Source organism: Siniperca chuatsi, linkage group LG4 (genome assembly GCF_020085105.1).
Source record: "Siniperca chuatsi isolate FFG_IHB_CAS linkage group LG4, ASM2008510v1, whole genome shotgun sequence".
In the NCBI taxonomy this organism is placed as follows: Eukaryota; Metazoa; Chordata; class Actinopteri; order Centrarchiformes; family Sinipercidae; genus Siniperca; species Siniperca chuatsi.
Window position 1 is genome coordinate 4330429 of NC_058045.1, and position 10570 is coordinate 4340998.

General features: G+C 39.8%; 1 protein-coding gene across 3 annotated transcripts; it reads left to right on the top strand.

Moving 5' to 3' along the window:
- The first annotated feature begins 438 nt into the window (after positions 1-438).
- psma4 (proteasome 20S subunit alpha 4) lies at positions 439-8033 on the top strand. Of its 3 annotated transcripts, XM_044192748.1 has the most exons (9): positions 2262-2346; positions 2838-2868; positions 4003-4045; positions 4254-4416; positions 4691-4768; positions 4875-4963; positions 5944-6074; positions 6780-6903; positions 7739-8033. In XM_044192748.1, the coding sequence occupies exons 2-9, from the start codon at positions 2866-2868 to the stop codon at positions 7891-7893; spliced, it is 786 nt and encodes a 261-aa protein (XP_044048683.1). In that variant the 5' UTR covers positions 2262-2346; positions 2838-2865; the 3' UTR covers positions 7894-8033. The 3 variants fall into 3 exon arrangements, with proteins under 3 accessions (XP_044048684.1, XP_044048685.1, XP_044048683.1); XM_044192749.1 differs by lacking the exons at positions 2262-2346; positions 2838-2868; positions 4003-4045 and adding an exon at positions 439-575 and having other exon boundaries at positions 4361-4416; XM_044192750.1 differs by lacking the exons at positions 2262-2346; positions 2838-2868; positions 4003-4045; positions 4254-4416 and adding an exon at positions 593-618.
- The last annotated feature ends 2537 nt before the right edge of the window (positions 8034-10570 follow it).

Sequence of the window (10570 nt, forward strand, 5' to 3'; positions counted from 1 at the left end):
TTATCTTTCATTCCACCCTTTCATCTGAACTGCACTTAAAATCCTCCACCGAGTCTTCCAGCTTTCTTCCAGCTGAGGAACATCTCCAGACTCCATCAGCACGGCCGTCACTTCCTGACTCAGCAGAGACCCTCATCCATGCATTTGTTACATCTCGCCTGTATTACTGTAACAGAATCCCAATTGGACTGCCCAACAGAGACCTGGACAAGCTCCACTACGTCCAGAGCTCTTCATAACTTGGCTCCAAAATACCTCTGTGATCTCATCCACACCTACATCCTCTCTGTGTTTCTTCCATTTGGTTTTTATTTTAGTTCACCATCATTTTTTTGAAGAATCTTTCAACCATACGTATGACTTGACTCTTTAACGCCAGGAGCAGGCATCTTGTTTTTTTACATTTCGTGCCCTTTCAGTGCTTTGTGCTTGCGTCCTCATCTTGGCGGCCCTGTGTGTCATTCGCAGGGCGTCTGTATCAGGTCGAGTATGCCATGGAAGCCATCGGCCATGCCGGCACCTGCCTGGGAATTTTAGCCAATGATGGAGTGCTGCTGGCTGCTGAGAGGAGGAACATTCACAAGCTTTTTTCTCAGAGAAAATCTACAAGCTGAATGAGTGAGTTACTTTTGTGAAATCGGTTAAAATGTAACTTTCTGACAGGCTTCTGATGTGTAAATTGTTTTCGTGTAATTAATGCAATTTGATGCTGTTGTTGTTGTTATAGGATAGGTTCCCATTTTTTCAAGCCTGTCTTAAAACAATACTCACATGCCAATACGAACATTAAAACAGGTTTTACTTGCTGTACTCATCCTGTTCATACCGGCCATTAAAAGATTCCTTACTAACACACTTCCGATGAAAGAGATGAAAGAGAACGTTAAACGTTTTTTGTAAAAACGTCCCTCTTTGTGTTTCCCTGGACAGTGTTTGCTTGCTGAGCTGCAGTGGAGAGACAGGAACAGAGAGGGAATTTGGTGCTAAAAAAACCTGAAACTTTGGAAGATATCCACTTTATTTGTCTAATCCAGACTGTTTAGGCCTCATATTAACTTCAGCTAAACCTTGGAATGTATTTTTGCACAGAACGAGGACTGTAGGTTTTGTCCCCCATCACTTACAGTGGACTTGCATTAGGAAGGAAACTCTTAATGGCCAGTATGAACAGGAGGAATGATTACAGCAAGCAATGTACAAAAGGGCACACTCATATGTGTTTACGAGTTTCATGTGTGAAAGCGACTTCCATCTGAGCAGCCACAGAAAGGAGAAATCAAATAACTTCTGTTTTTTTTTCCCTATTTCATAATATGAAACAGCTGAAGGAAGTTAAGCAACAAAATGCACTTTAAGATCTATGAATCAGAACTTAATACATTTATTGGAACCACAATGACTTGAGTTCTGACTTATACTGACATCCCATTTAAATTAATTCAAAAATGCAATTATATAGATACTCTTTTTGTTTTTATGTACTTTTCAAGAGTTTAGCAAAAATGTAACATCCTGAAGGAAAATAGTAAACGTGGGGATTCTAAAAAAGTTAAAAAATTCCATTGAAAACCATAACATTTGCAGTAAATTAAATTTTGGGGGTATGTACATCGAACATATAAAATGATGTCGTTCACTAAATTGTGTAAATAGCTAATGTTGAAAATCACATAAAATCTGCCCAGAATTTTGCAGTAAAATGAAAATAGTAAAAGAGATGAGTATGTGGCTCTGGTAAAAAGTATGATGGACATCAATATTGGCAAAGTGTCAAATAAAAACATTAGTGGTTTTTTTTTATGGATTTCTGTACAGAATGTATATGGTAACGACCAGGTTTTATTACAATTATTCAATTAAGTCCTATTGTGCAATTTATTTTAAACATGCAACTCCTTTTTTTTAGGTAACAGGGAAGTTAAAATTAATTATCAATACGTCCATTATCATCAAACAAATCAGACACAAAATTGATGCTAGAAAGGTTGTAATTTCTGAAGAATATGGATTTGTTTTTGGACAAGATAATTCATTGCTCCAAACTTTCATTGTATGAGGGTTTAAGTTGTGCACAAAACATAACTTTGCTGTTGATATGTAGAAAGTTTCAAAGGTAGTTTGGACGGAGAGAAGTCACGAGATAATAGACAACTGTATCCTACTGTTAACATCCTTAAGGTGTTGCACCTCTGTCATTTTCCTCCACCGCTAATACAGCCATTTTCATTTTCAGATGCTGATGCTCGTTTTTCAAGATTAAAAATAAAGAGGCGCGCCTAAATGTCGTCAACACAGCGCCTTTTGGTGATGTCATCAAAACGCGCCCTATAGAAAGCTCTGTAAGCGGTAAGCATTTTATTTTTTTGTTAGTTAAGATTATAGCAATGTCATATTTAACATTAATGTCTTCATTCTTGGTTCTTGTGTAAAATATTTACAAAAAAGACTAGTCGCTAGCTAAGTGTGAAAGCGTGAAGCGCAGCGGTGGCTAACATTTTGTTGATTCATCTCCATTTGTGTTAACAGTTAACTGGGCAGCAGTTTAGCTAGGAATGATCCTTTTCTTAAAGGCTAGGAATTAAAGTAAACCTGAACGACTTGAGCTAATACAGGAGTTTAATACCAACCTCAGTGCGCGTTGATTACTAGTTAGCCTACTGTTGGACACGACAGACGTTAGCGATTCTTAGTTTTGTCTCTTTCACTTTCACTGACACAACCAGCCGCAGATGACCAAGCAAATCTGTAGTTAATGTTTTAAGCTAGCTGGTTAGCTCCAGTAAACTTCACTGTCTTCATGAAGACAATCAGATGAACTTTGTATTTGTTTTCCACAGTGGCAGGGTTTGACTGCAGTCTCCAAAAATGGTGAGTTGATTTGTATTTGTATTGATGCTGTGCTGCTTAGCTTCTTGTGAGAAACAAAGCATTGTTACAGTCAGCTCCTTCACAAGAGGTTGAAGCCATAACTCCCCATGGTCCTGTGATAGGACCTGGGCTTTGTGAATGATAAACAATATTTCAATTATTATTTGTCCATTAGATAGCCGGGAATTTTACATGTAGATGCTGCATTAAACAGAAGCTGTGTACGTTCCTCAAAAGACCTTTACATGCAGATGGGTGAAAAATTAAAGGAAAAACTAACAAAGTGTGTCAGGAAGGTGTTAGTTCATCACAAGCCTCCAGAACAGCTTCAATGCACCTTTTCTTGGATTCTCCAAGTCTGAACTCTGCTGGAGGGATGAACACCATTCTTCAAAAGATATTCCCTCCTTTGGTGTCTTGATAATAGTGGTGGTGGAGAGCACTGTCTAACATGTTGCTCCAAAATCTCTCATACCTATTAAATGAAGTTGAGATCTGGGTACTGTGAAGGCCATAACACATGATTCACATCATTTGCATACTCCTCAAACCATTCAGGGAGCCCCCGTGCCCTGTACGGAAGCATCTGCATTCGTTATATTTCATATTATTATTTATAATTCCACTCATTTTATTTTTCAGGCTTTTCCTTTAGTAGTTACTCATCTGTATAGTTCATTCAGGATTTCAAACTTGAAATGCAGATGACAAAACAAACTTTGTCAATTAAACAATGGTATATTTTGGCTGTAGACTGCAGGGTTATCCATTCTACAAGCCACTTGTCAGATATCAAATCTGATCCACTGGTCTACTAGCTACTGATGACTTCACACACTCATGTTTCCAAGGAGCCATTTCATCAACAAGCAGAATTAATTATAGCCTATACTGTTCAGCATGTACAAAAACAAACTTCAGAGAAGTAACGGCTAACAGTGAGAAAACCCAACAGAATTGTATGGGGTTATGGCCACATTTTGTAGTCGAAGGTGAAAGACATTTATAAGAGAAATCTGACTTATTGTTCCTAGAGTAGCCCTGACAAAATCATCTTAATTACTTGTCTCTGGTCTGAATCTTTAAGTTACGTAAGTTCCAGTTAGCTTTCATCTGTTTTCTGTTTCCTTTCAGTCCCGTCGATATGATTCACGAACAACCATCTTCTCACCAGAGGGTAAGAGTTCTAATGCAAGTTGTTTACTGTGTTTCCTCCATTTGGTTTTTATTTTAGTTCACCATCATTTTTTTGAAGAATCTTTCAACCATACGTATGACTTGACTCTTTAACGCCAGGAGCAGGCATCTTGTTTTTTTACATTTCGTGCCCTTTCAGTGCTTTGTGCTTGCGTCCTCATCTTGGCGGCCCTGTGTGTCATTCGCAGGGCGTCTGTATCAGGTCGAGTATGCCATGGAAGCCATCGGCCATGCCGGCACCTGCCTGGGAATTTTAGCCAATGATGGAGTGCTGCTGGCTGCTGAGAGGAGGAACATTCACAAGCTGCTGGATGAAGTGTTTTTCTCAGAGAAAATCTACAAGCTGAATGAGTGAGTTACTTCTGCTTCAGCCTTATTGTCGTATTTTAATGCCATTGGTTGGCAGTGTGCAAATGTTCATAGTTTACAGATCTACAACTTTAAAAGGTTTTTAAGTTATTCATGACTTTCATCAACCTACATTTTTAAAACCACAGTGACATATTTCTTTAACAGCTTGTATTATCCTGTGATTGGTATTAACAGTTACATTAGATTGTCAAATATACAGAGGGAAAAAATCACCGTTTTTGCAGTGAGCCTACATCTTCCCATTTCCTTGCAGAGACATGGCGTGCAGCGTGGCAGGAATCACATCAGATGCCAACGTACTGACCAATGAGCTGAGGCTTATAGCACAGAGGTAAGCTCCAGTCAGGGACACTGTCTTCTTCCTTTCTGCTGCAGCCAAATGATTCTAGTGGGACAAAATATGAATATGAACGTGATGATCTGTGTTGCTGTTCCAGGTACCTGCTGCAGTACCAGGAGCCAATCCCCTGCGAGCAGCTGGTCACAGCTTTGTGTGACATCAAACAGGCCTACACCCAGTTTGGAGGTACAAAGCAGCACCACACAGTTCTGTCTTAGCAACAGACAAGTGTTTCATCTGCATGCAGAGTTTGCATACTGACGAGACCAGCTTTGAGATAATCTATACAGGGGCCAAATCATTGGCTGACAGCAACCCACAACCTCTCAGATGTAAACAAACCGGTTTGAGCGGATAAATAGGCAGGTTAATTTGCTTAGCTGGTAAGTTCCCCCAGAAGTAGATCCATATCTAGTTAGCTACAATAACTAATCCAGGAGGCTAGTTTCTGTATGTTTGGTCGGACTCAGAGACAAGCATTTGAAATGATTTATGTAAAATACGTTTATTTGGAAAGCTGCAGGAGCCGCACGCTGCTGGCCCCGATTATATACATTGTTTTGCTGCACTGAAGTTTCCTGAATCACTACAGTCGAGGAGGCGAGTGCAAAGTTAGCATGAGCTATAGTCAGAATTGTGAGAATTAGACCCAGGTTGAAAATTACCAGAATTTTCTTTAGCATCTTGCACATTTGAATGTTTAGCCCTCGTTGCAACAAAGGTAGTGTTGCATAGTTGTTACTTTGTCAGATGTTGTGATCAAGATAATAACTCATTAACATTGGTTTTGATCATTTGAGAAAATTGTTCTACTCTGTTCTTACTACTCTACTCTTTGCAACTTATCAACAACCAATTCAACTCAACTGAGTGTTTTGAATTAATAGATGTGTAAATACTGTAATATGGGATTCTAAAACTACAAATTATTGAAATTAAAATCACAGTTTGATTGCACATAAATAAGTGTGAAGTACTGTCTTTGTACTTTCTGCCACATGTGGCAAAAACAAGCACTCTGATGTAATATGAAAGTATTGTCATATTAAGATAATAAGTTACAAAACTTTCAAAAGTATTTAGGTTGAAAAATCAAAGTTAGGAACAGCAGACACACTTCAGCTGAATCAGTGTTATGACGTCACTCTGTGTGTCTGTTCTCGCAGGAAAGCGTCCCTTTGGAGTCTCGCTGCTCTACATGGGCTGGGATAAACACTATGGCTTCCAGCTCTACCAGAGTGACCCCAGTGGAAACTACGGAGGCTGGAAGGCCACCTGCATCGGAAACAACAGCGCTGTAAGTCTCACAGGAGTCCTTCAAAGCTCTTGTCCAAGAATTACGTTATTTAAAATAGGCTGAATTATAAAGGAAACCGAGGCGTGTGTGGATGTATTTGGATTTGAACACTGTGCAGCTGTGTCCAGACAAAAGTGAGGGAATTATAAAACTATTCCACACAGTGACACTGGAGGGTGCAGCTGCACAGTTTCTAAACACAGTGGCCGTGAAAAGGACTGGATGCTCACAATAAACAATAAAGTAGTGGCCTACTTAGTGCTGACTCTTGGGGCAACTAATTGTGTAAGTCCTGATTCATGGTGCCTTTGCTAATCTCAGTGGGGCTCCACAGGGCTGCACACAGAGCATTGTGGGTAACAGAGCCGCCTCAGAGCATTGTGTGATCACTTATGCCCAAGAGGTGCCCTGAGTGCATGCAGGTTTAGTTTGGGTGTCTCCAGTGAGGAAACACACACCTGATCCTGACAGTGTTAGTGTGCTTCACACAGTGAGCCGTACAGGAGCTGCCGGTAATAGTCTGAGAGAAGAGGAAAAACTGGTGGAAATGCAATCTTCACAACTGAAAGCAGATGGGAAGAACATTTTGCACGTCTTCCTACGTAAATTCTGCAGCACTAACAAGAAGGATGGTGTTTTGGGACTTTGTTGCAATTAGGGTGATTTTTACTTTTGTCTCTCTTTGTTTTCTTTGCTGACTCTTAGGCGGCTGTCTCCATGCTGAAGCAGGATTTCAAGGAGGGAGAGATGACACTTTCTGCAGCGCTTGCTCTTGCCATAAAAGTTCTCAATAAAACCATGGACGTCAGCAAGCTGTCTGCGGAGAAAGGTGCAGATTTAAGTAGTTAGATAAAGAGATGTACATTTAGATTTATAATTTGAAAAACTATAGATATGCTTAGAGCAAATTAATGTCATACTAACTTTCTTTTTCAAGAGAGACTTGAAATCAAAACAATCACACAATCAGCATACAGAAAACAGTATATAGTCAGACAACCAACAATAAAGCAGTAAAAGAACCAATAATGAATATTTTTATCTTAACAATAAGTCAAATGACTATATGAGCCATCCTTTTAACATTACATAAGGCAGCTAAAGAGACAGATATTTCCCTCATGAGGTGGTGGAGACCAAAAAGCTGAAAGGAGAGTAAATATTGGACTTGTATTTATCAGGTGGTTGTGAAACACGACTCCAGATGAATGACAATGTAGCTCTGTATCTGCTGTCTGTGTAAACAGGCCGCTGTTTGCTAACTATTTCACCGTAACAGCTTTGTATGGTAATAATATGTTGTGTTCACTGTGGCTTCATTTGTTTACCTTTTTAAATATACATGGTATGTGGGCAAGTCTACACCGTAGACAGTGAGAGACATCAGCTGATTATTCCTGGTCAACCTGTTTTGTGGAAGGTCAGGTGATCACTAGGCAGTAACTTCCTTTAAACATCCTTTTTCTAACATGTTCCAAAAATCTTAACAATGACACGGCATCTAACTGAAATATACATTAAGTGTACATAATCACTTATACATTATCTTCCTCTGCAATATGAAACATTATAATAAAAGCTCAGTTTTTAAGAGTTTAAAGTAAACTGCCGTAGCAAACGGCGCAGCAGCTGGTTCCTCACCGTCTCCGTGTTTGTCGTTTCAGTGGAGATCGCCACTCTGACCCGCGAGAACGGCAAGACCTGCATCAAAGTGCTGAAGCTGAAGGAAGTCGAGGAGCTGATCAAGAAGCATGAAGCGGAGGAGGCCAAAGCCGAGAAGGACAAGAAAGACAAGGAACAGAAGGAGAAGGACAAGTAGTGACGCTGACCCACACTTTTTTTTTTTTAGTTTTGTGTGTGAAAACGAACGTGGGCTTGTGAGTGTGGATGTAAAAACTGAGTTTTTAGGTGTGTTTGCATTTGTGTTGTTTGTTCAAATAAATCCAGATAATAAATCCAGATTTTTTTCTTATTTAGTTGTTTTTATCTGTTTCACATTTTTACGTGTTCACTGTTGTGGTGTTTGGCAGTTAAAGCTCAAAACACTCTATTTTTACAAGTATTATTTATTACTTTTCAATCATGAAGTGATTGAACTAAACTGGGCAATAACTGAGTAGTTAAAAGAAAATCTTGATAAAAATGTAGTCTGTTTCAACCCACTTCAAAGGTTTAAAAGTTGTTACTTATCCCGTCCATTACTTTTAATGATTTATGTGGATTTACAGTTGAAATCAATATGGGATTACAGCTAAATGTGTGTGCTCATTCTGTTCTAGGACAGGGCAGATGGTCTTAATGTATTCTGCATGAATTGTGTAATGCATACTTTAAACTGTTATGAAATAGGAGACCACGATTACACAATGATAAATATGTTCATCTCTGTTTAAGAGGAGGGTGCTGGGTGTTTTCCAGTCCTTAATGTAAAAAAGGAAGTTTATCTAATTTTAAATTAACTTCCTATTTTTCGAGTCTGGACAATAAGCGGAGGACAATATGTCTGCACTTTTTGATCATTATATAGCAATAACATTAATTTAAAGCAGCTATCATCAATGTTTTTATAATAATGTATGAAACGACAATGTGAAAGTGGTCGCTCGTAGTGATTAACCTACAAAGAGTTATCACCCGAATCTGCAGCCCCCCTCGGCTTTACCGAGCTTCATAATGAGTTACAGCTCATTGTTTAACCACTCTCTCATAGCGTCATTTTCAGACGCAAAAAGCGAAATAGCTCTAAAAACCCACTGTACACTACCTGTCGGCACCGAACGGCAGGCTCCAAATGAATGATAATGTTCCGTAACCACTGGATGTGTAAATAAGCAACTGTTTGCTAATAAGTTCACCATATCAACTTAAAAGGTGATGATATGTCAGTGTTGTGTTCACAACTTGTTTCCACTTTCCCCAAGTGGCCAAAAACTCAGTTATTGCAGGTTTAAAGACAATATACATGGACGTTCAGTGTTCGCTCTTGACCTTGGAAACGGCAGTTGATGAAACAATTTCCCCTCAAGGTCCATTTTGTAACTGTTCTTGAGCTTTCAATCATATTACATGATCTTTATCAGCAGATGGATTTTGCCATGCAGAAGTTCAAACTTCCCTGATCAAAAGCTCCAGAACAGCCATTAAATGGACCTTGTGGTGAGATTATTTTGTCAACTGTAGTTATGGCAGGACTCTATGGGATAATACAGAGTAAAAACAGAAAAGTGGGTTTTCATTTCATTCACATTACATTTGATCTGATCTTCAGTGAGCTCTGCAGCAGTGTCAGTCTCTTTAGAGGGGATTAGCTGCTGACTGACTGGTTTTAACTCTGCTAAACGGATGCTGGAAACTGAGACATACATAGGCAGTTTCTGAGAAATGCCATGCTGTGAGTGCAGCTGATGTGGTAACCACTTATCAGCCTCAATCTGAGGTGAGTTTATATAAAGTCAACATAAGATTAAGGCCAGGAGGGGGACAATCTGCCTGTTTTTTTTAGTCCAGGAGATTAGTGACACAGTTTGAATACCTGACTTCAGATTTTACTGCTGCTGGTGGTGGGGGAGGCAGGAGCACTTATATGAGGCCCCAAACAGCAGGGGTGGGGCTTCTGACAGGGGGGGCCCAGAGGCACATTTTATAGGTGACACATTTTTGTAGCACCCCTAGAGGCCAAATATCAACACTAACAGGGAATTTCCCAGACAGTCTTGATGTGTAGTTTCATTTGTGGCTTTTGCGGCGTTGTCTTCTTCTAAAGGTAATGACAAGGCCCCAGACTGATAGCTGCCACCACAGCTGCCGCTGCCCTGAGGTGCAGAACGCAGCAACACTGGATGAAACACATAAAAAAAAAAAGAAGAAAGAACGACAACATTTTAGAAAACACATGAACAAAACAGAAAATACACTAAACTGAAAACGAAACATTTCAGTTTTTGTGTTGAGCGCATGTATGCTGCTGGTTGAAGTGTTTTCTGCAATGTGTTGATGTGTTTCGTCCAGTGCTGTTGTGTTATTTCCCCCTCGGGGCCACTGTACTGCAGGTTGAGGCTCTGCACACAGACTGAATGGCTTTTCTCCTTCAGGAGGAGACAACAAAGGTTTTAAAACAGCTTGCTGCTGTATTAGAGATGCCGATATAGCACAGGTGAGTCCATCCTGGCCCAAGGCACTGAAAATAAATCTCTAGATCAACTGACTTGGGAGGTTGTTGCAGTCTTTGGCGAGAAGCCAGCAGTGAGCTGTAATGTGCTGTGAGCTGAGCTGGTTGGAGATTAACGCCTGAGTTAGCGATCGACTGAAACAGAGCTTCCCACAACTACTGTTCCTGGAAATAAAAACACTTTAATTCACTCAAATCTGCCTCATCATTGCTGCTCTACTTAAACTTTAAATAAAAAAAATCTTACATCAGTCTTAATTTGGCTGCCATAGCATCCTGCTTGTATAATTGTAGTTATTGTAAGGCCTGCAGCATGGTCTCTCAGTTT

What these genes read in the sequence shown, in the direction of transcription:
- psma4 (XM_044192748.1), top strand. An exon ending in GCATCGGAAACAACAGCGCT is followed by an intron (nt 6,075 to 6,779) that starts GTAAGTCTCACA and finishes GCTGACTCTTAG; the next exon opens with GCGGCTGTCTCCATGCTGAA. An exon ending in CAAGCTGTCTGCGGAGAAAG is followed by an intron (nt 6,904 to 7,738) that starts GTGCAGATTTAA and finishes TTGTCGTTTCAG; the next exon opens with TGGAGATCGCCACTCTGACC.